At 42.5% G+C, this 24631-nt stretch overlaps 1 protein-coding gene across 1 annotated transcript in view; it reads right to left on the minus strand.

The window, feature by feature from the left end:
- The window catches only part of ABCB1 (ATP binding cassette subfamily B member 1), an 80206-nt gene that overhangs the window by 37417 nt on the left and 18158 nt on the right, over nucleotides 1–24631 (minus strand). The window contains exons 5-9 of the mRNA XM_081102568.1: nucleotides 19564–19615; nucleotides 17444–17635; nucleotides 16671–16842; nucleotides 9270–9394; nucleotides 429–600 (exon numbers count right to left, since the gene is read on the minus strand). Of these exons, the coding sequence (XP_080958694.1) occupies nucleotides 429–600; nucleotides 9270–9394; nucleotides 16671–16842; nucleotides 17444–17635; nucleotides 19564–19615 (713 nt within the window). The remainder of the gene's footprint in view (nucleotides 1–428; nucleotides 601–9269; nucleotides 9395–16670; nucleotides 16843–17443; nucleotides 17636–19563; nucleotides 19616–24631) is intronic.

Genomic DNA, 24631 nt, shown 5'->3' on the forward strand with positions numbered 1-24631 from the left:
TAGGAAGAATGGCACGCTGTGCTTCCAAAAATTCGTTTGGTGTATTAGCTGTCATTCAAAAGATCCTGAAAAGAAGTTCAAGTGTATTTTGCCATTTATTGTTATGAATAGTAAATCAGAAAATAAAAATAAAGTGCTTAGCACAGTGTATGGCACAAAGAAATAATCTCAACTAATGAAAAGTTTATGCTATAGAGACGGGTGATGTTAGTATAACGTAGGCCACAGGATAGACTTTTCAAGGGGGGGTTACAAAAAAGACAAAACTGGTTGTTGAATACATCTAATTTCCTTTTTAACCTAATGGTGCACGTCTGTGTTATTCATTCCTTCCTCAAGATATATTCTCCAATAGTCAAGCCAAGACCACACTGCAATCTCATTGGCATTTTAAACAGTGATTCTTTTCTTAATATAATATCACTTACAGTGAGTACTTTTCCAATAGAATATTTTCCTGAAAGGACCAATGAGGTCCCATACCAGAATGCCAGAGCATACGAAGCATAGATCAGCAGGAAAGCGGCGCCCATAGAGATGTTGGCCGTAACAGCTTTCCTTATCCCAATTCTCTTAGCTTCTTCTAAATTTTTGTTGTACCTGGGAGGAGTAACAAAAATGATCACATATACTCATAAACATGTGAAATGGGTCAATACAGCATGATGCTTGTTGACGATTTAGAATGTGCCCAGCCCCATGGTAGGTGTTTTACACATATTTTCTCTTTTTATCCATACATTGACCCTAGGATGTTAGAACTATTTAATCTCTTTTTGTAGAAGAGGAAACTGAGTCTTACAGAGATTAGTTGGTGGGGGAAGTCTTCTAAAAGCCCCTTCTCTGTTGGCCTAAGCAACAGTGAAATAAGTGGAATAATAGTTAGCAAACTTCTAACACTGGCATTGTTTCATACACAAAACAAAACAGACACGATGAACACTGTACTTTCCCTTACAATCTGCATGCTTTTAAAATGTATTAATAATCTGAAGATATAACGCTAGACGGTGTTCAACATAAGGAAGTCCTTTAAGTCTCTGAATATTACAGAAGCTCTGGAGACAGTCTGCACCCCATCCTGCATCCCTGTGTGTCTACTAGAAGAACCGACTGAAAGAAAAAAGTGAGGAAAAGGGTGAAGAAATAAAATGGAGTCACTATGGTCAAGCTGCTAAAACATTCAAAGCCCGTAGGCTGAAGCATGAAGTGTTTCTATTCCTGCCTTAACGAGCCGGGAAACGAAAACTTTTGAACTTTCCAGTCTTGCTTCAATGCCCAGACATTTACTTAACTGCAGATAACCCTCTGACTATCCACCAAAGAACTCGGGACAAGACCAGACCTCCTGGTGCCTATCCTCCACGCCACGTAGCATCCATCATCCAGATCACCTGACATCTGACTGGTAACAGTTCTGGGCCAATCGTGGGGCTAAGAATGCAGGACTGATTATTCTCAAGGATGTGATTTTTATTATAAGAACTCTTAACTTTTCTTTCCTCATCAGAACACTTCTGGGGTTTTGCTTCGCTGTGTTTCTAGTTTGCATACTATAAGAACCAGGAATAAATCTTAGTCATTTATTTCTAGCAAAGCCCCCAGTCTCTTTTGAGTTTGTTGGACATAGGTGTAGGAGCATTTTGAGAGCCGTGAATTGTTATGTAATACATTTTACATTTAAATAAACTATGTAGTTTATCTTATTTCCATTGACATTTATTTTAAAAAATCACTGACCTGAAAAAATGACCAGGCTTAAAAATCCTATCTAATAATAGACAAACATGGTAATTAACCGTACCTTTGACACACTTCCCATTGGCTAATCAGGGTGATATGCAAATTAACTGCTAACCAAGATGGCAGCGGGCAGCCAGGCAGCTGAAGCCAACATGAGGCTTGCTTGCTCCAGTGATGGAGGAAGCCAAGGTTCTCCGCCTGCCACCACCCAGCTCTGAGCTGCACTCTAAGAAATAATGTTGCAATTATAGAAGCTAAACAAACCCCAGAAACCTGCTTTCAGCCAGCCGGGCCTCAGAGCTGGAGTTGCAACAGTGTTTCAATTATAGAAGCCAAACAAACCCATATACCTGCTTTCAGCAGCCGAGGTCTCAGAGCTGGAGCCGAACCTCAGAGCTAAAGCCGGCTCTCAGTTCCAGTGACAGCTATAGAAGGTAAATAAAGTCCAGCATAAAAAGAAAAAAAGAAAAAAAGGAGAGGTTGGGAGCTTCAGTCACCCGCCAGCCTGAAAACGGCCCTCATCCCCTCATTCAGGCTGGCCAGGCACCCAAGCGGGACCCCCACCCTGATCCGGGACACCCTTCAGGGCAAACCAGCGGGCCTCCACCCATGCACCAGGCCTCTATCCTATATAGTAAAAGGGTAATATGCAAACTGACCCTAACACCAGAAGGACTGGGAATGACTGGTCACTATGACACACACTGACCACCAGGGGGCAGACGCTCAATGCAGGAGCTGCCCTCTGGTGGTGAGGGCACTCTCACATGGGAGGAGCTCTGCTCAGCCACAAGCCAGGCTGATGGCTGCCAGTACAGCAGTGGTGGTGGGAGCCTCTCCTGCCTCCTCAGCAGCGCTAAGGATGTCCGACTGCAGTTTAGGCCTGCTCCCTACTGGCAAGTGGACATCCCCCGAGGGCTGCCGGGCTGCCAGAGGGATGTCTGATTGCCAGCTTGGGGCCAACCCCCCGGGGAGCGGGTCTAAGCCAGCAGGTGGTCATCCCCTGAGGGGTCCCAGACTGTGAGAGGGCACAGGCCAGGCTGAGGGAGCCCCCTCTCCCACCGAGTGCACAAATTTTTGTGCACCGGGCCTCTAGTATATAATAATCCCTCATTATGTATCAGTGTCCCCTTTCTTACTCTTTCTACACATTGCCTACATCCTAGTTCCTCAGTCACCGCTCCCAACATGGTCATGTCATGGCTGCCTGCTGCTTGAAGAAGGGGCTCTGGCCTGGTGGCTCGGGTCACCCACCCCAGGCCTCAAGGACTGAGAAAATAAAAATCTCAGCACACTGAGGACCTTGTAACCTGTTCACAGCACAAAGGTCTCTATTATATTAGCCAAACTTGGAGAATACCCATGAATACTTCTCACAGAAAGTACAGCAAATTTCAACTGATTATTTTAAAAATAATCACTATGGAAATAAGATAAACCATACAGTTTATTTAAATGTAAAGAGTATTACATAGTACTTCAAATTATACAAAAGAGGGCAACAGCAAGGAAGCAAATAAAAAACAAAAATAATGTTGGTGTCAGCTGATAAGATTTTCTCCCTTCAGTTCTAATGATTTAAAGCTCTCTCCCAAACGTTAATTCTCATACTTTTTAAACCCTTGGGGAGCAGTGAATATCTGATGTTAAAGTGAAAGGAGATGCTGTCTGTAACTTCATCTTCATTTGAAAGGAACACAACAGACTATTTTGCTCAAAAAGACAAATGTGGAGATAAGATCATGGGGACCAAATTTAAAGTAAAGAAAGGATCTTTGAAAATATAGAATCAAGGTAATATTAGTAGGGAAATAGGACAGATTATAATTAAGCTTTAAATCTGTTTTTATCCTCTTAATCACAACGCCCTGCAGAACTTAGACCACTGCCTTATGGAAAGGAGTTCATAATTGTGATAAAAGAACTTCCATATAGAATTCATATTTTGAGGTCTTTAATCTACAAAAACATGGACCATTTAAATGTTATACTAATTTTCTTTGGATGTTTGTTCCATTCGCATGTACAGAGTGGTTCAAGCCCTGCTCAAATGGAAACATGCATTCTTTCTTGGCCTCATGACTTTTTTTAACCAGCTACTCTACTAGTTGGGAAAGTCTGTCGAATGAAATTTACATGGCCCCCATGTTCGCCGAAGACCAAATTTAAACAGAACTTTATGATGATAAAATAGTAACATATTATTAGAGTTTCTTCCTCCAAAAATGTCAATCCCCAACTTGCCAGTTTTAACCTTTGAACAAAAAAATTATCTTTGAGAAAGATGTTTCAATGGTTGATATATATATATATATATATATCCACATATATATATATATCTATGTATCTATATATATATGTATCTCCCACTTCATGAGTTGATCTGAGGTGAAAAGTACTACTAAGCATAAATTATACGTGATTACATTATTACATTTAAGGAACTTTAACAATTATGACTCACACCCTGTTATCTCCTTTATTTCAGTTCTTGCTTACCGAGAGACTAATGTAGAAATCTTTCACTGATGTCGCATGCAGCCAGAGGAAACATTTGCGTAGGAAGAAGCAACAAGGAAGAAAATCATTTAGATACCAGAAAAGATAAATGAAAAAAAAGAAAGGGGTAAGGAGGGAAGGGGGGAGACATAAACAATACTCCTTTTACTTTTTGATGAGCATTTCCATAAAAAATGTCACAATACAAAATCAGCTATTAAATTCACTAAAAGCATTAGTATGAAAATGGTAATTAAAGCAGGAGTTCCTAAAATGGAATAAAGTTACATAACAAAAACATTGATATTTAGAAAAAAAATCTTCTTCTTAAATATTATAAAAATATTTACCAGCCACTTCCAAGAGCAAGGAACAATTTTTTTTTTTTATTGCTTAAAAGGAACAATTTTAATTAAGCAAATAAAAAGCAACACTAATAGATAAACATTTGCAAGACACATGCAGAGAGAAAAAAAATTTAATTAAGGAGAACAAAACAATTCTCTACTAATGATTAAATTCATTTTAAATCCTGGTTAATTTTCATTTTAAGTTTCCTCCTGCACCTGCTAATCTGAAGAGGGAGACTGAAAGACCTTAGTTGCTTGTCTATTTGGAAGCAGAGAAGGGTAGGGGAAGAAACTGAAGGATTATATTTGGTCTCAGAATAGTTTTATCAATTCTACCACCAAATTATATCCCAAATCTATGTACCTGTCACCCATCTCCGGGCAGCAGTCCCCATAAGGCCACAGGAAGCCCTCTCACCTGGACCACTATTGAAGCCTTCCCACTAGCCCACCTGGCTCTACTCTTTAACTGCTCTCTTCTACTCACCAGACCAATTACAGACAGAGAAATAATCTATAATAATAAAAGCGTAATATGCTAATTAGACCAGACGTCCTTCCGGACATCCTTCCAGACAAAGCCAGGGCTGGAGGGAAGCCAGCCCAGGTCCCAGGTGCCAGAGGGAAGCTGGTGCCAGCAGCTGGAGGAAGGGAGGCCTACTGTTACCTTCAGTCCAAATCAAGCCATGAGGGAAGAGGCGGAGCACCACGACAATGTGTGACGCCACGTGTGCCCCTCACCTGGCCAATAAGCCTGTGAGATAAAGCATCACGGTCATCGGGCACCCGCACGGATTAGTACAGAGCACAGGAAGGCCTACTCTTACACGATTTTCGTGCATCAGGCCTCTACTTTTAAACATGATGTGGACACCCATTCCCTTCTTTAAGATCCTCGACCCCTTCTCTATGCCCTTGGAATAAAATCCTAATTCCTCATCACAACTTGCAATTCCCCACGTTATGGCCTGACCCACCTTCAACAGCTTCTCTTATCGCAATCTCCCCTGGCTTAGCTGAGCTCCAACCACAGGAGCCTTATATTTCCTACAGTCATTGCCACCTCAGGACATCCAAAAGCCTCTACTATCCCGGCCCTCACCCGGGAAGGCCATTTCTCATCCCTCCCGTCTCAGCCTAGATGGAACCTCCTCAGAGATGCACTCCTGACCACCATATTTAAAGCAAATTTGCCCTCCTCACCTTTATCAGCACACTCTTTGATTAGTTCACTGCATGTTTTAAAAATCTATAATCTGATTATTTGATGTCTTTCTTATATTCCTTCTTACTTTCCTTCCTTCCCTTTTTTTTCTACCTTACTATTTTGACTAAGGATCACATAAGGGCAAATATCCTCTCTTTCCGATTCACTGACAATCCAGAGCCTAGCACAGTGCTTGTCATGTGGTAGATGCTGGTTAAATTTGTTGAATAAATGAACTTTTAAGAAATGGGCAAGCTGGAAAGAACCTTAGGCCTTCAGGTTATAGTCTTAAATCAACTCTTAATCTCAGACAAAACTAATTTCCAATTTTCCAGGGGAGGTTGTTCTTTCAAAGATACATCCCAGTAACTTATCGTCTGAAGAAATGCTTCCACATATAAAATGGATCTTTAAATAGGACTATGTAGGCCCACTTCTCTTGCTTATTCTTATAATAAAAAGTTGAACACCATCTTCTCTAGGGGACAAAATTCTTTCTGTACCTACTAATTAAAACACTCCATTTAAAAAATATCTTGATTTCTTTACACTTTTAGTGAACTAAAATGATCAGATTCACCTAAGTTCTGCATATTGGACTTGACTCCCATAATGCCCTCTCCCTTCTACCCAGGGTATATCCCATATCTCATTATAATGTTGTTGCTAATAATCTTTCAAAAGTATCATATTTCTCAAGTTTAGGATGTGATTAATTGTAGGAAGTATTGCTATTCTGTTATTTTAAAATATATATATATATTTTATTGATTTTTTACAGAGAGGAAGGGAGAGGGATAGAGAGTTAGAAACATCAATGAGAGAGAAACATCGATCAGCTGTGTCCTGTACAGTCCCTACTGGGGTTGTGCCTGCAACTAAGGTACATGCCCTTGACCGGAATCGAACCTGGGACCCTTGAGTCCGCAGGCTGACGCTCTATCCACTGAGCCAAACTGGTTAGGGCCTATTCTGTTATTTTATGTAGCATCAGTTCATATACAGGTGGAACCCAAAGGGCTAGAGCCTCAGTATAATAAGCATATGCCACATGGAAAGTGACAGCAGGAGAACTTGTGTTTCAACCTTGGCAATAGGTAAAGGCAGGGAAACACCTCCCCTGGGAATCTGACCCATAAGGCAGTATCCATGCAGGTCTGGAGTGTGAATTCATACTACCAGTGTAGACAAAGAAGTTAATGTAAGGTGGTCTCGGATCAGTGACCCCAGTGAATGGCGCAAACCCAAGTCCCACCTGGAAGAATCGACCTCCATCCAGATCCACAGCAATTGTAAAAAGACACCGATCGTAGGACTTATCTCAATGCCAGAGAAGATGAGTTGTGACAGAAAAACGTGCCCCTCAGAACGGTGCAATACTATCTACTTCCTAATTGGCCACTGCTGGTTCCCAGAATGCCATTTTTTCTGAATCCCGAACAGGTTCTCAGATCTTACTTTATGCTGTTAGTCTGCAGGCTCTACAGGAATTTCCATGCATACAATCATATCTTCTATGAATAATGAAAATGTTGTTTCTTATTTTCCAATCATTATAGCTTTTATTTTTATTTCGTATTCTTACTCTTTGTTTCCTTGGCCTGTAGACTATATAAATTCAGACCCTACTGTGCAGAGGTATAGGCCTGAGGTTTTCATTTCTATGGGGAAATGCTTTCCTCTGGCTCAGAAATGAGGAAGACGCAGATATGCTTTGCTTGTCTCCCTGTGCTGGTGGCCATCGCACTTTTCTGGTCCACCTTTCCATTGAGGAAAACTGGAAAGAATCCCAAGTTAAAACCTCCATTCTCTGTCTAATCAAGCATCAACTACTCAGAAAGAACTTTCTGAATAACATCTCTACACAGAAACCCCTATGACTCTAAAAAAGTATTTTATTTCCCAATAATATTTACCCCACCTGCTTTATTTTATTTTTTTGTGGTTGTCTGTACCCTTCCTCTGCCCTGTTAGAATTTAAGCTCTAGGAGAAGAAGGGATTTAGCCCACTGGATGTTTGCCTGGCCACTAAGGAAGACTTCTCAGTTTAGTAGTCAGATGTATCTTAAGGGAAGAGCAAAAACCTTAGCAAAAAATCAAGATGGGTCTCTCCTTTGGACTATAGTACTGCATCATCACAAATCATTCTCAGAGGACATCTTTGTGGGGTAAAATATTGCATATGAACAAAAGGCTACTCCAAACACATATGTACAGTTTAAAGAATAGTTATACAGTGAATAGCCACATAACCACAACTGAGGTCAAGAAATGAAACACCGTCAGCCCCACAGAAACCCCCTGCTCTGTGTCCCACTATGACTCATAACTCCTTATCTCCTGGACAGGTAATCATTATCCTGGTTACAAAAATTCCCGTTTTCCTTTATGGCTTTAACAAACAATGCATAACCTCCCAAACAATATAGTTTAGTTTTTCCTATTTTCTAAAAGAAATATTCGTAACCTAAAATACTATAATATCAGATGTAATTTTAAGTAAATTCGATTGCTGCTCAGAAATCAATGAATCTGATATTCTAAATTTCAATAAATTACCGTGTATACTCTCAGAAATCTAATAAGAGGGAATATAAGTAGTTGTAAGGGAAATATTAACACACAGTTAAAAAGATTTTGAACTTTTGCACATATGTGCTTTTTAATTATATTTTTATCTTCTAAATCATGGAGCAGAGCTACTGATCAGAGGCCAGACAAGAGGGGAAGTGAACCAGAAATTAACATGTCCCCATAGATATTACACAAAATACTCATTCAATCTTAGAAAATCAAGGATGGTATGTGTCAATTATATCAAATACAGAAAGAAATAAGAATTTATTAGATGGAAACATTATCACCAGGGATAAAATGGTTCAGCACCGAGGAACTATTTTTATGCCACTACCCACCTAGGAGACTCTAGGAAATGCTTTGAATTAGCAGATATAAGAAGAAATTCATAGATACAGAGAACAGATTGATTATTGCCAGAGGGGGAGGAGAGTTGAGGGACTGGGTGAAAAGGGGGAAGCGATTAAGCAGTACAAATTGTTAGTTAGGAATAGTCATGGGGATGTAAATTATAGCATAGAGAATACAGTCAATAATATTGTATGGTGCCAGGTGGGTACTAGAAATATCAGGGGACTACTTTGTAAAGTATATAATTATCTAACCACTACGCTGTACACCTGAAACTAATACAGAATAATATTGAATGTAAACTGTAACTGAAAAATTGTTTAAATGGTTAAAAACACACACCCAAGTATATGACATTAACAACAACAACAAAAAAGAAGAGTACAACTAGAATCACAACTTCTCCAGAGTATTAGACATGCTGAAATATGGATGAAGCTGTTTAAAGAAACATATACACTGTCAACAACACTGTCAACCTGAAGGGCATAAAAGATGACACAGAATTTAACATTCCTATAAACTTAAAAAGAGATTCAAACCTTTCCAGTTCTTTCTTCTGTCCTCCAAAAGCAATCACAGTTCGAATTGCTGCTAAGACCTCCTCAGCTACTGCTCCAGCTTTTGCATATGCAAAGAGTTCTTTATCAGTAAATGAAGATAGTATCTGTTTAAAAATGCAATTTCAGATCATGTAAATTTTTTAACAAGTTCATTTTATCATTTGTAAAATACAAATATATACACAGATGCTGCTGGTACATTAATATATTCATTGAACAAAATCTGTCTTTTACTTGGTTTTGGTCATGACATTCTAAATTTTAGTATATGGATATTCACTCTGTAAGACACTTCAATTCTTTTAGAACTGAGCTGATATATCCTATCTAATAAAAGAGAAACATGATAATTGGCGTACGACCGCTACCCTTCCCATTGGCTAATCAGCGAGATATGCAAATTAACTGCCAGCCAAGATGGTGGCCGGCAGCCAGGCAGCTTGAAACTAACATGAGGCTTGCTTGCTTCAGTGACGGAGGACAGCAACGTTCCCCGCCTGCCTTGCCGGCCTCGGAGCCGGCAGTTTAAGAAACATTGTAACAAATATAGAAGCTAAACAAAACCCCAGAAACCAGCTTTCAGCGAGCTGGGATCTCAGAGCTGTAGTTATACATTGTTTCGATTATAGAACCGAAACAAACCAGATACCTGCTTTCAGCAGCAGAGGCCTCAGAGCTGGAGCCAGAGCTAAAGCTGGCCCAGAATTAAAAAAGAAAAAGAAAAAAAGGAGCGGTTGGGAGCTTCAGTCAGCCTGAAAACAGCCCTCAGCCCCTCACCCAGACTGGCCAGGCACCCCAGTGGGGACCCCCACCCTGAAGGGGGTGTGACCAGCTGCAAACAGCCATCATCCCCTCACCCAGGCTGGCCAGGCACCCTAGTGGGGGCCCCCACCCTGATCCAGGACACCCTTCAGGGCAAACCAGCCAGCCCCACTCATGCACCAGGCCTCTATCCTATATAGTAAAAGGGTAATATGCCTCCCAGCACCGGGATCAGCGGAGCCGCAAGGCCTCCCAGCACCGGGATCAGTGGAGCCGAGAGGCCTCCCGGCACCGGGATCAGCGTGACAGGGGGCAGCGCCCAAACCCCTTGATCGCCCTGCGGCTGTGTGTGTGACAGGAGGCGGGGCCACAACCTCCCTATCCACCCTGCTCTGTTCGTGACAGGGGAAGGCACCCCAACCCCCTGACCAGCCCTGCTCTATGCCTGATAGGGGGGAGCTCCCCAACCCCCTTATCGCCCTGCAGCTCTGTGTGTGACAGGGTGCGGCGCCTCAACCCCCTGATCGGCCCTGCTCTGAGTGTGACAGGGTGCGGCGCCCCAACCCCCCCCCCCACCCCCCCGCGATAGGCCCTGCTCTGTGTGTGACGGGGTAGAGCCATAACCTCCCCATCGGCCCTGCCCTGAGTGTGAGAGTGGCGGCGCCCCAACCCCCTGATCGGCCCTGCTCTGTGGGTGATAGAGGGCGGCGCCCCAACACCCTGATCCGCCCTGCCCTGACTGTGACAGGGGGCGGTGCCCCAACTCCCTTATCGGCCCTATTCTGTGAGTGACAGGGGGGAGCTCCTCAACCCCCTGATCGGCCCTGCTCTGTGCATGACAGGGGGGAGCTCCCCAACCCCCTGATTGACCCTGCTCTGTGCATGACAGGGTACGGAGCCCCAACCTCCCTGATGGGCCCTGCTCTGTGATGACAGGAGGTGGCGCTGCAACCTCCCCATCGACCCTGCCTTGAGTGTGACAGGGGGCGGTGCCCTAACCCCCCAATCGGCCCTACCCTGAGCGTGACTGAGGGTGGCATCGCAATCTCCCAATCTGCCCTGCTCTGTGCATGACAGGGGAAGGCGCCCCAACTCCCCAATCAGCCCTGCTCTGAGCCCGACCAGGGGCTGCACCTAGGGATTGGGCCTGCCCTCTGCCACCCGGGAGCAGGCCTAAGCCAGCAGGTCGTTATCTCCCGAGGGGTCCCAGACTGGGAGAGGGCACAGGCCGGGCTGAGGAGCCCCTCTCCCCCCAGAGTGCACAAATTTTTGTGCACCGGGCCTCTAGTATATATATAAATATGCCTAATATGCAAAGTGTCCCTGAGACTGGGAGTTAGATCGATTACTATGACGTGTGCTGACCACTAGGGGGCGGCGTGGAACAAAGGAAGGCCCCAGTCGACAGCCGGCAGCCTCTAGGGACCCTATCCTTGCAGGAATTTCATGCACTGGGCCTCTAGTATATAATAACTTCCATTAAAATATTATTTTCTCACTGAATGTTTCAGGAATCCTCATCTGAATAAATAAAACTAGGAGTCTAGAGAGATCTTAAACATATGCATGTAGTCATAAGCAAATGTGGAAAAAAAGCATTACAGCAAGGAAACACAGCAATTGCTCATGGTACTCTGGTTCAGAAGTGTGAGCCAGAAGAATGCTGGCGACAAGCAAGTTTCACATGCCAGGAAAGCTGGCACTGCTGAGCAAAACAATACATGCAGCCACCAGGGAGGGCTTTGTTTTATGGGTGTTCTTTGATTCCTCTGTCTGGTTCCTGGGCATTTATTCTGTGGAAGGAACAGTACAGGGTACTTTAAATACACAGGATCTATCTAATTTATTCTTCTCAATTGCACAGTGAAGTAGGTACTATATCTGTGAGGAAATGGAGGGATGAAGAGATTACATCATTTTACAAATAAAGAAAATACCCAGGCCCTAGCTGGTTTGGCTCAGTGGATAGAGCATCGGCCTGTGAACTGAAGGGTCCCAGGTTCAATTCCAGTCCTGGAGGCACGTGCCTGGGTTGTGGGCTCAATCCCCAGTAGGGGGTGTGCAGGAGGTAGCCAATCAATGATTCTCATCATTGATGTTTTTCTCTGTCTCTCTCCCTTCCTCTCTGAAATCAATAAAAATATATTTAAAAATAAAATAAAAAAGAAAGAAAATACCCAGGATTCAAGCCTGACGCCATATGGCTTGAATGAACCATATGGCCTGAATGAACAGCCTCGAGCAGTGGTTCTCAACCTTCTGGCCCTTTAAATACAGTTCCTCATGTTGTGACCCAACCATAAAATTATTTTCGTTGCTACTTCATAACTGTGGTGTTGCTACTGTTATGAATCGTAATGTAAATATCTGATATGCAGGATGGTCTTAGGCGACCCCTGTGAAAGGGTCGTTCGATCGCCAAAGGGGTCGCAACCTACAGGTTGAGAACTGCTCGCCTAGAGGGATTCATTCTCTGAAACCATCCATTGACATCTGTGAACTCTAGTCCTAATGGGCCCTATTATGAAAATCAAATCACCTGGCATGGGCGAAGAGCCAAGGTTACTATTTATACCTGGAATGCCTACGTAGTCAACCATCTAGCTAAAGGTTACACACAAGCAGTTCATAATACAATACTGATTAACCGTATTACACCGTCTCATCAATAATTTACAGGCATTTGTGGACTCACTTGCATAAGTACTACGAGTCTATTCCTTCTCGTCATAAAGAGCTCAAAGCTGTTGTAGTTTTAACAGTGCACTTCTTCCTTTGCTGTGTGTCAAAGTAAAAAGGAGCTGTGGCAGATGTAGGAATGGGTGGGTGAAAGCAAGCAAACACTTATTAACTATGTCCTACGGGCAGATACTGCGCTGCATGCACTTATCTAATATCCCCCAACACACTCACAGCCATTTTCCCAGGGCGGCACCTGCCTGAATCATTCACAACGCTGGGTCTGAGCCAGGGAGCTCAATGCCATCCCTGAGCAAAACGCTGCATAATATGAGAGGCACGTCCAATATGCTTCAGCTATTTTTCTCTGCTTCTCTTAAAACATCACCCCACAACAGTCACCCTCAACTGAGGCAGGCAACAAGAAGATTAACAGAAATATTCTTGAATTAGGAGTTTCAAAATATGCTATTTTAAGTCACTGTTAAATATATCAAGTACCATACAAAATTCAATAAACCTGGTTCTCCCCCCCCCCCGCCCCCCCGCCCCATGAGATTCCATAATTATAAGCATATGGGTAAGCAATACTATGGGAGAATCTTCATTAAGTGTGTTGTTTTGCTTTTGTACTTGAAGAGATCCTGCCCGTTAAAAGAAAAAATGAAACCTTCCAAACTATTCTTGGGGATATAAAAAGGCAACTTCCACTGTTAGTCTAATGTAATCAAATGGTGATGATTCCATTATTACAACTACCCAAATAAACAATACGAGGAATCACTGACCCATCCCTCCTTCCAAAGGCTGACAATTTCTTAACAAAGCTTAATTAGTATCAGTTTGAGACACATGAAATTGTTATTTCTTTAAGTTAAAAACTGTCCACTAGAGGCAATTTTATATTATTCAAACTAATGTGTTTGGAAGCAATATGTTTTTTACCACTATAGATATTTTGACCTTCATTTTTCTATTTCTCAACGAAGTTTTGGTTTTGAGATAATGTATACCTTTTGTTTTTGAAATAACTATAGATTCACATGTAGTAAGAAGCAAGACAGTGAGATCCCATACACCCTTCATCTACTGTCCCCAATAGTAACATCTGGGAAACTACACAACAGTGTCCCAACTAGGAATTTAACACTGATATAATCCATCAATGTTATTCTGATTTACCAGTTTTACATGCATTTGTGTGGGTGTGTGTATTTAGATATAAGCAATGTTATCACCTCTGTATGTTCATGTGACTACAGTCATGACACAGAGCAATTTCATTACAAGGATCCCTTATGTTAGTTTTCATAGCCATAGCCACCTTTACCCTACCCCTTACCTCTCCTCCCCTCCCCAACCACCCCCAACCTCAGGAAAGCACTCATCTGTTCTCTGTCTATAATTTTGTCATTCCAAGAATGTTATATAAATCATATGGTTTGTCACCTTTTTGAATTGGCTCTCCCTCCCTCAACCCCCACTCCCTGTATAATTCTCTGAGGTTGTTAAGTATATCCAGAGTTTTTTTCCATTTTATTGGCAGGTAGTATTCCATGGTATCCATGTACCATAGTTCGTTTAACCATTCAGTTGTTGAAGGATAGCCTGCTATTGTTGGGTCGACATTTTCAGCTATTATTTCTTCCAATATTCCTTCAGTCCCACTCTCTTTCTCCTCACCTTTTGGGACTCCAATGATAATAAATGCGATTGTCTTTTGGATCTTTTGCTATTGTCCCACAGGTCCCTGAGCCTTTTCATTTTCTCCATTTCAGAATAGATGAATTCTATTGTTCCATCTCCAGATGCGCTGATCCTATCCTATCATCTCCACGCACTGAAAGAGCTCATCCATCCTGATTATTCTGTTGTTGTATCTTCCATTTCTCTAATTTCACTTTGTTCTTTTTTAATAACTATTTCATTGCTGATACTTTCTTTTGTTTCAAGAGAATTTGTAATGGCTTAGTGGAGCATTTTTATACTAGCTATTTTAAAATTCCTGTCAAATCATTCTAGCATCTGACTTATAGTCAGTTTAGTTGGTCTTTCTCTCATTCAAGTTGTGGTTTTCTTGGTCCTAGGAGTGACAAGTAAAATTTTATTATATCCTGGACCTTTTATCTATTATGTTAGGAGACTCTGAGTCCTGTTTAAACCTTCATTTTAACAAGGAGTAACCCTCTTTGGATTTAGCATGCGAGTTTTGGCCTACTATTTTTTTAAAAAAACTTTCAATTGCAGTTCACATTCATCATTTTTTTTTGTATTCGTTTTGGCCTACTTTTGTGAGTTGTGGTTCTACTGGCAGTTTAATACTCAGAGCCTTGCTAGTATTATTTTGGTCAGAGGGGTTTATCTGGAGCTGCTGGGGCTCCTATGGAGCCTGCCTCTGCTACCTAAGGGAGTGAAAGGGGCTTCTCAAGGTAATTCCACCAGGTATCGCCTGCTAGGAGCAGAGCGTGCTGGGTGCTCCTACTTGTGCCTGGGTCGGAAAGAGATTCCCCGTGCCCATCTAAAAGGCGTCCTGGACCAGGAAGGTTGCCGGGACTGAGTCCCTTCCTGTTCTTCCTTCTTGCCCTGGTGTCTCTGGGTTGGGTAGGACAGCCTCAGGCTCACAGGGACAAAGAGGCTTCCCAGACTGAACCACATTCCTTTTTAAATGGCTGACACCCAGAGAATGCAGAGTGAGGGTTAAAATGTATGTCTCCAGTAATAAGCAAGTTATCAAATAAATAGTATCTGAAGCAATGCATAATTACTTAATAAAAGATGAGTTATTTTCCTAACTTAACTAGCACGGACATCAGTATATTTTATATAGCTTATCAACAAATACTCATATGAAGAATTGGTCACCTGACTCGCTTAATATTCCAATCAATAGAAAAACTGATTAACATGAAAAGCTTTTGCCAAATATTTCAGCTGACTGATACTGAGATGCAATTTAACCACCAAGAATACCATTGAAACCCTGTTACTCTGAGCGGCAAATTAACAGAATCTTCAAAACTTCAGTTTCTTCCTCTGTAAGATGATCTAATAGCTATACTTCAGGAAGATAACACATGTAGTGCCCTGACATAGTAGATGCCCAATAAATGGTAGTTACTGTGTGCAAGAGCAAAACAACATCTATCCTACAGAATAAAAATCTGAAACTTCTGAATGTTTGCAGCCTGATTAATGTTGTTAGCCTCAGCTTTGGTGGGCCCTCCTTTATTTGATATCTTTTTTGCCACATGAATTTGTAGCACCTTCTTTAAGTTGTGTTAAACCCAACAGAAATTACATACTGAGCCAATCTCTCCACCACAGCCCACTCTTACATCGTATAGGTTTAAAATGAATACCACACTGAGCCTTAAAAGGGAAAATAAGTTTTACTCTGCCTTTGTGATCGGAAGAGAGAACTACAGGCTTAGTATTTACAATGCACATCGGAGTAGGAAGTATTTTTTAAAATTATTTTCATACCAATGGATTTAAATATATATAAACATAAAATCATTCCTAATGCTGATAAAACTGATTTATAAATTTAAAAAATCTACCAAACCAGAAACATTAACACTAATCAAGCTAATTGAATGGGACACGTGTGTGGTTCACTAAACTTGGGTTTCTACCTGCTGTGTGAGTATGGAATTGTCAACTAGAGAACACAGCTCTTTAAAGAGGTGAGCATGCCTTTTCTAAGAAGGCAGAGGATGACATAGGAGAGCTACTCCTTTCTCAGCTCTTCCCCAAATAACCCCAGGGCCCAGGACAGCGTGGGGTCCCAGCAGGGATGGAACTCAGTGAGGTGGCCTCTGCTGATTCCCACTGATTTTGAACAGAAGATTTAAAACCATGGATCAGGTACAGAGTCAGGGTCATCATTTGGTAAAAGCAGCCATAGGCTGAGGGCCTGGATTCACAGGCGTCACCTACCTTTGCCCAGATGGCAGCTGACAGTCCAAGAACAGGACTGACGGCCAAGATCACAAGGGTTAGCTCCCAACCACGCGTAAATCCTACGATAAAGCCAGTGATAAACGTTGCTATTGACTGAAAGAACATTCCGATTTTGTCACCAATTCCTTCATTAATTTTGGAGACATCACTAAAAGAACAAACAGTGTTAGAGACAAACGTCAGAATTGTGAACACAGAACTTTTCTCCTGAATCCAGTTTTTGTTGGTTTGGATGTGGGGTTAACTAGTTTACATCTCAGCTCTAGCCCCAGGAAGTGTCATGCTTTGCTCTACTGCTCGCTGGCAGACCACCTTTTGTCTGGGAAGTCGGTTCCTCATTCAGCGCTAGCCATGCAGGTCCCCCCTCATGTCCCATCTCATGCACTGGGGACAAAAAAGATGCACAAGACATGGCCGCTGCTCAGAAGGAACTTAGTGTCCCAATTACTTCTAAGTCAGCGGTTCTCCACCTGTGGGTCGCGAACAATGAAAATACATCCTGCATATCAAATATTTACATGACGATTCATAACAGTAGCAAAATTACAGTTATGAAGTAGCAACGAAAATAATTTTATGTTTGGGGGTCACCACAACATGAGGAACTGTATTAAAGGGTCGCAGCATTAGGAAGGTTGAGAACCACTGTAAGTGATGTACTCACATCTCCTAACAGATGTCATGACATCTCTTTTATCTTAATAAGGATCAGAACCACATCTGAGTTCAACATAAAACTAGGTACTTACTCTGTGAGCCGAGTGTTGAGCTCCCCAACATCATGCACGTCAAACCAGCCTATCTCCTGACGCATTATAGCGTGAAAAAACTGTTTTCTAATTTTAAATATTTGTCTTCCAGCTGCCAGGCACCAGAATGAAACCTGAATGTAAGCAGCAACAAGCACACCAGCTCCGATTCCACTGTAATAATAGGCGTACCTGAAACGCAGGAAAAGAACTGCATATACTGTTTTCTGATTAGGGCACCGCTCCCAAACACACCACTCATTTTATCTCATTGGCTCTCAGGCTACCCTTCGGTCCTTAACAAATAGGAAGGGGCTGTAATGAGCAGGTTGACCTCCAACTATGTTCTGTGCTGGTAGAGTGGGACGGTTAAGAGTGCACTTTCTGCGTCGGCTCCAATTCCAGCTCTTCATTTGCCTGATGTGCAATCTCAGGCAGGCTGCTTAACCTGCCTAAGCCTCAGGTTTCTAGTTGGTAAAATGGAACTAAGAGCCGTAATGCAGTAATGCATGTAACACACTTGGCCAGTGCCCAGCACAAAGACTGCAAGTTGCTGTGAAAGGCTTCGAGCATCAGAGCACCACGGTTGTCCTACCTGCTTGTAACACCTCAGCATCAGTTGATGCGCACGTTGAGGTGGTGTTTTTGCACATTAGCACATGGAAAGACATGACAGCCCTTGCCAGAAAGTGAAACCAAGAGATGGAAATGGTCCCCTGGCTTTTTTGTTATTAATCTGGCACAGCTGGGATGCCAAGAGACAACTGAAAATAAGAGGTATTATTATATCATCTGCCCAACTGGCCATCGTGAGCTAGCCTAAGATGCTTAATGAAGCAAACCGTATAGTCCTCCTAGTTTAAACTCTAACAGTGAAAACCATGAGCATCTTCTAAAACCAGGCCCTCAATCATCTAAAAATGTTGAATTTATGTTTCCTCACTCTGACTCTTCCTGTTTAAGAATGCCAAACAACTGTTGGGTTTTACTAAGCAATTGAAACACACATTCTAAAATTAAATATATCAATATTCCCATTTTTTAAAAAGTTCTTTACTTGCCATCCTTAAATAACTATGTTTGAATGAACCATACAAAAGCTATAAAAATGGTTATGTAATAACCAGTCTCTGATTGCACTGTTCACGACTCAGCAGGAACCCTGGTAAACAGACCCTCCCAGAGCTACACTTTGTCATTTACAATGTCTATCAGGGAAGATTCAATTCCGATATTAAATTTTAGTTAATAGGTAACTCAATGATTAATTATTATCTAAGTGTGAATGATCTAGCAGGCAAAGCTAAAAAGGAATCCTATTTAACAAGTAGAACTCATGCTTTGAAAATCAATGAATGTATTTTAACTGTCAGTCTATGATTACTCAAATAAATATATTTATGTTTAAGACTTTACAAGGTGGTTAAAGGACAGTTTTATTTTCCCCAATATTAAATTTCCCATATGAATATTGGAAGTACTTGCTTCTCATCTTTCAATAAATGATCAAGCATATCCATTCTCTTCAAATCTACCAGATCGCTTATAGGATAATGTGGAATTATCTTCTGATTCATCAACTCATACCTTTGGACATCTTTTATAACCTGTTCTTGGGCACAAACTTCAAGATATGTAAGTCATTAACAAAAGCTTCCCTGAGGTGAGTTAAGGTAAGAGTGATTATATTTATTCTGGGATATTTTGTTTAATTATTTAGAATTACATGCTGTGTTTTTAAAAAATCCTGTTGACTGATTATTACATCATTATTGAAAACATCCTGGAAGCAAACTAATAATTACAAAGCTATTGAAATCAATGTGATTCTTAATTGATTCTACATTTCAAAAGGCCACTTTGAAATCTTATTGCCCTGTATATTTATTCTATAGTTACCAATGCATATGTAAATCTAATCTAGATTTACTAGTAACCCTATATCTTATGCAGCTAATCATTTTCTTAAAAAAATTCTGCATTATATCCTCCTAGAAAACTAACAATAGTATTGTTCTCCTCAAAACTGTAAATTTTTATTAAATGCAAACTTTTAAACATTGCCACAATCACTCTAGATACAGAAAAGCTTAACAAGAGTAAGGAAAATGTCAAATTACTTGGTCATGTCCTCTTCCAGCTTTTTGTAGGGATCTGTAATGTTGATCATACCTAGATCACCGCAGACAAAAAAAAAAAAATACCATTATGTCTCTTCGTTCTCCATTAAAAATAAGCATACAAAAATGAATCACATTTGTGTCAATTAACAACTTACACAAAAAATGGCTCAAACTGATTCAGTTTTAATTGTGTGTAAACATTACAGCATCCATTCAAATCCTTCACTGCTGGCCATGTGCAACAATCACACACACACACACACACACACACACACACACACACAAATTCAATGGAGCTAATTTGCAAGAAGAAACATACATTTACTAAGAAGAAGCAGTTTCTCAGCAGGACTATCGGTATCCTTGAATTAAAATAATTTTGTGAAATATACTCAAAGATGACAGGAAAAAGTCTTTCTAGGGTCTCTGTCCTGATAAATAAATATCAGTGCAGACTTGACACCAAAGCACTTAGTATTTAAAATCTAACACTGCATTTTTCCAGTTTTTATTTTTATTTACAATATATAAAATACAAAGGATAATGTAATAAACACCAGTGAGCTTATCACATAGTATTAGCAAATGTTGACACTGTTGGACACTAAAACTTTAATACCCCACCTCCACCAACACACATGATAATCACTGTTTGATATTTGGTGTATATTTTTTCATGTTTTCTTCTCTGAATACATGCATACAGATACACAAATACATATACAAGCTTATTTTTTAAATAGAATTACAGTCCATATTCAGTGGCCAATTTTCCATGTCAGTATGTGTGTTTATATGTGTATCTCTATTTTTTCAAAATTACATCTATTTTAATTGTTTCCAGTATTTTACTGTTATAAGCAATGCTGCATTAAACATAGTTAGTTACACACACACACATATGAATACACGGTATATATTTTTATAGAATAAATGACATAATCAAGATTGCTGGATCATTGAGGAAGCACACCTTTAATCTTGTAATAATTTAAAAAGTTATGTTATAATATAACTAGAGGCCCGTTGCATGAAATTCGTGCATGGGTGTGTTCCCTAGGCCTGGCTGTCGATTGAAGCGCGAGCATCTGGTGTGGAAGGGAAGGTTCCAGCTGACTTCTGGACACTGGGCAGCACATGGGCCCCCGGGCCCCCGCGCGCGTTCCCCTCTGCCTGAGTCATCAGGCCCCTGCCAGGCTCTCTCAGTGCCTGGGAGCGGGGCGGCAGCCCTGTCCCCCATGGCTGCCTCTGGTCACCATCTGAGTGGCGATCAGCAGGGTAATTGGGCCCCACTTGCATCTGCCTTGGCCTGGCGCCACCCACCATCACTTGCTCTACCATCCCACCACAGTCCCACCCGAGTTGGTGCCCATCGGGCCTGGCAGCGCCTCCACTGCTGCCCACTGCCAGCGCGGTGTTGCCGACACCTGCCATGTTCCACACAGCCCCTGGAGGTCAGTGCATATCATAGTGAGTGGCCAAACTCCTAGTCAAACTCCTCCAAGTCAAGGGGACAATTTGCATATTAGGCTTTTATTATAGTACTAGAGGCCCAGTGCACAAAAATTTGTGCACTTGGGGGGGTGGTACCTCAGCCCGGCCTGTGCCCTCTCACAGTCTGGGACCCCTCGGGAGATGACCACCTGCTGGCTTAGGCTTGCTCCCCGGGGGATTAGGCCCAAGCTGGCAGTCAGACATCTCTCTGGCAGCCTGGGAGCCCTCGGGGGATGTCCACTTGCTAGCGGGGAGCAGGCCTAAGCTGCAGTCGGACATCCTTAGCGCTGCTGAGGAGGCGGGAGAGGCTCCCACCACCACCGCTGTACTGGCAGCCGTCAGCCTGGCTTGTGGCTGAGCAGAGCTTCCCGTAGGAGCACACTGACCACCAGGGGGCAAGCTCCTGCATTGAGCGTCTGCCCCCTGGTGGTCAGTGTGTGTCATAGTGACCAGTCATTCCCAGTTGTTCTGCTGTTAGGGTCAGTTTGCATATTACCCTTTTACTATATAGGATAGAGGCCTGGTGCACGGGTGGGGGCCGGCTGGTTTGCCTTGAAGGGTGTCCTGGATCAGGGTGGGGGCTGGGGTGCCTAGCCAGCCTGGGTGAGGGGCTGATGGGTGTTTTCAGGCTGGCCACACCCCCTTCAGGGTGGGGGTCCCCACTGGGGTGCCTGGCCAGTCTGGGTGAGGGGCTGAGAGCCGTTTTCAGGCTGGCCAAGCACCCTCTGGTGATGGAAGCTCCCAGCCTTTCCTTTTTTTCTTTTTTATTCTGGGATTTATTTACCTTCTATAATTGAAACTTTGTAGCCTTGAGAGGAGCTAAGAGCCAGCCAGGGCGGGAGGGAGGGAAGCCTGGCTTCTTCCATCGCCAGGGGCAACCCAAGCCACCTGCTCACTCCAGCTCCGTGGCCACGACCCACGACCGGCTGAAAGCAGGTATCTGGGATTTATTTAACTTATATAATTGAAACTTTGTTGCTTTGAGTGGAGCTCAGAGCCGGCCGCGGCAGGCAAGAAGCTTAGCTTCCTCCATCATTGGGGCAACCAAGCCTCCTGCTCGCTCCAGCTCCGTGGCTGCCGGCCGCCATCTTGGTTGGGTTAATTTGCATACAGTTGCTCTGATTGGCTGGTGGACGTGGCTTAAGGCATAGTGGAGGTATGGTAAATTTGCATGTTTGTTTTTTATTATTGTAGATAGGATATGAGAGGGCCTGGCTCTGATGGGTCTGATTTTGACAGGTATGGGAAAGGGGAGGAAATCTTTTTCTGGCAAAGGGAACAACATGGACAAAAGTCCACGGCAAGTTTGAAGAATGAGTGAGCCAGTTCAACTGGGGTGTGGGGTGTGTTTTGAGGATGGGAAAAGGTGGATATGTAGCTGGAAAGATTATCTGGGCCCCACAGGTATGGTGCATAAAAACTAGTAGTCATTTAGCAGTTTGTTCAGAAAAAACAAAAAACAACCCATAACCAGAGGTATGATCTAGGATGATTTAGCTGCCAGCAAAGTATAAGATTAAAACAGGGAGAGCCTGAGAGACGTGAGCTACTGAAATTATGTAAAGAAAGAGGATCTAAGTGGGAAGAGAAAAGACAGACACTGCCCATAAGATTTAGAGAGGGAGAAGTTACAGGTCTCAGCAACTGATAGAACAGAAGTCGAGAGAGTCCAAACAAAGGGCCATTGAGACCTCAGGTGTGAGCTTCTGGAGCGGGGTGGGGTCATGGTGGGAAATAAGCAGTCAGCCAAAGCAGCAGGTCTGATCAGATGTTAGTTCAGTTTTGAAGATTTTTATTCTGTGGTACCTGGGACATTCAACTGAAGATGTCCAATAAGTATTCAGACGGTGGCTCTCCAGTTCTGGAGAGAGTTCAGATCCAAAGACTTAGGAGTCATGTACTACTGGCCATAGCTAAATTTAGGAGAGAAAAAAGCCATCTCTCCTCACCTGTGAGGACAGGATGGCAGGCAAGGAGAAAACGGCTAGCAAGCATAGAACCCTGGGGAAGACCACACTCAGGGGGAATACAGAAAGTGAGGCAGGAATAAAGAGACACAGAGAACATAGGCAAGGCCAACAGACACATGGAAAGATGCTCAACATCACTAATCATCAGAGAGATGCAAATTAAAACAACAATGAGATAGCACCTCACACCTGTCAGAATGGCTACCATCAATAAATCAACAAATAACAAGTGCTGGTTTGTCTTTATGTGGTCGTGATACACACTAGTGAGAATTAATACCATTTAGAAACACTTCCTGGCTAGCCGGATACGATAGAAAATTCCAGGACTGATAAGGAAACGAATCCTTACCCGGCTACTTATGATCCTGTTTTAATTTTGGATCAGAAGGAAATCTTATAACTAATAAAGAAAAAAAAATCAGCCTGGACACATTTATTGTTGCATTGACAGAACGTGAAAGTCAAGCTTCTTTGCTGCTTTCGCGTTGTCTCTGCATCAGGTGTAGCCAGGTGGGAGAGAACGCTATCAGTGACTATCCTGGCTCTGGGCTCCCATCTACCACTTTCAGCCACGGAAGCCTCCCTTCCAACTATCTGATCAGGTAAGCTTCCGTGACAGAGGTTATTTACATAGGGTGGTTCTCTGATTATAGAAGATAGTCAACCCCTGACTTTTGACCCACAAGGTCCTTCTAACTCAGGAATACCATGATTCCAAGTTTTCTGGTCTTCTTGTGCAGAAATTTAGACCTTTTGCCTAGATCCGTGGTCGGCAAACTGCGGCTCGCGAGCCACATGCGGCTCTTTGGCCCCTTGAGTGTGGCTCTTCCTAAGCCTTAGGAGTACCCTAATTAAGTTAATAACAATGTACCTACCTAAATAGTTTAAGTTTAAAAAATTTGGCTCTCAAAAGGAATTTCAATCGTTGTACTGTTGATATTTGGCTCTGTTGACTAATGAGTTTGCCGACCACTGGCCTAGATGATCAATCCCTGTGCACTGCTCAGGCTAGTGCCTGCCACTGGGTGTGGCTGGGCCTATTGCAGACAAAGAGGACTCCAGGAGCCACGCTCTCCTGGTGTGTGCTGCTTCACAGCTCAGGCCCCAGGGCTGACCTACCTGACTTACTAATAAGCAACTCTACCTCGCCAGGATGGCACCTGGAGGAAAGACCAAGTGAAAATACTGATGCTTGCTACAATTTTAGGCAGAGTCTGAAACCACTAGTAGAGCAGAAAAAAACACAGACACTCAAAGGGAGGACTCCTGGCTCAGGAACTCAGCTCTGTCAACTAGCCATCAATTCCATCGTGGCCATGTGGTTTCAAGTTCCTGGGCACTGGCTTCTACACCTATAAAAATAGGGTTCGGGCAAGATAATTTCTAGGCTCTGTTTCACCCACACAATTCTGTAATTCAGGCTTGCTTTATTCATCCCACTTTTAAGCACCTAGAATGGATCAGGTACTCGCTGCCTATCTATTTATTTTTTGATGTTTTTATAATATACTGCAGATAGCATGTTGTAACTAATCTACTTTTTGGCTGAAAAGCATTCCTTTGATAGCAACTAAAAAAAATCTGACTATGTTTCACTA

The sequence above is a fragment of the Myotis nattereri genome (genome assembly GCF_964212035.1).
Source record: "Myotis nattereri genome assembly, chromosome: 11".
Lineage (NCBI taxonomy): Eukaryota > Metazoa > Chordata > Mammalia > Chiroptera > Vespertilionidae > Myotis > Myotis nattereri.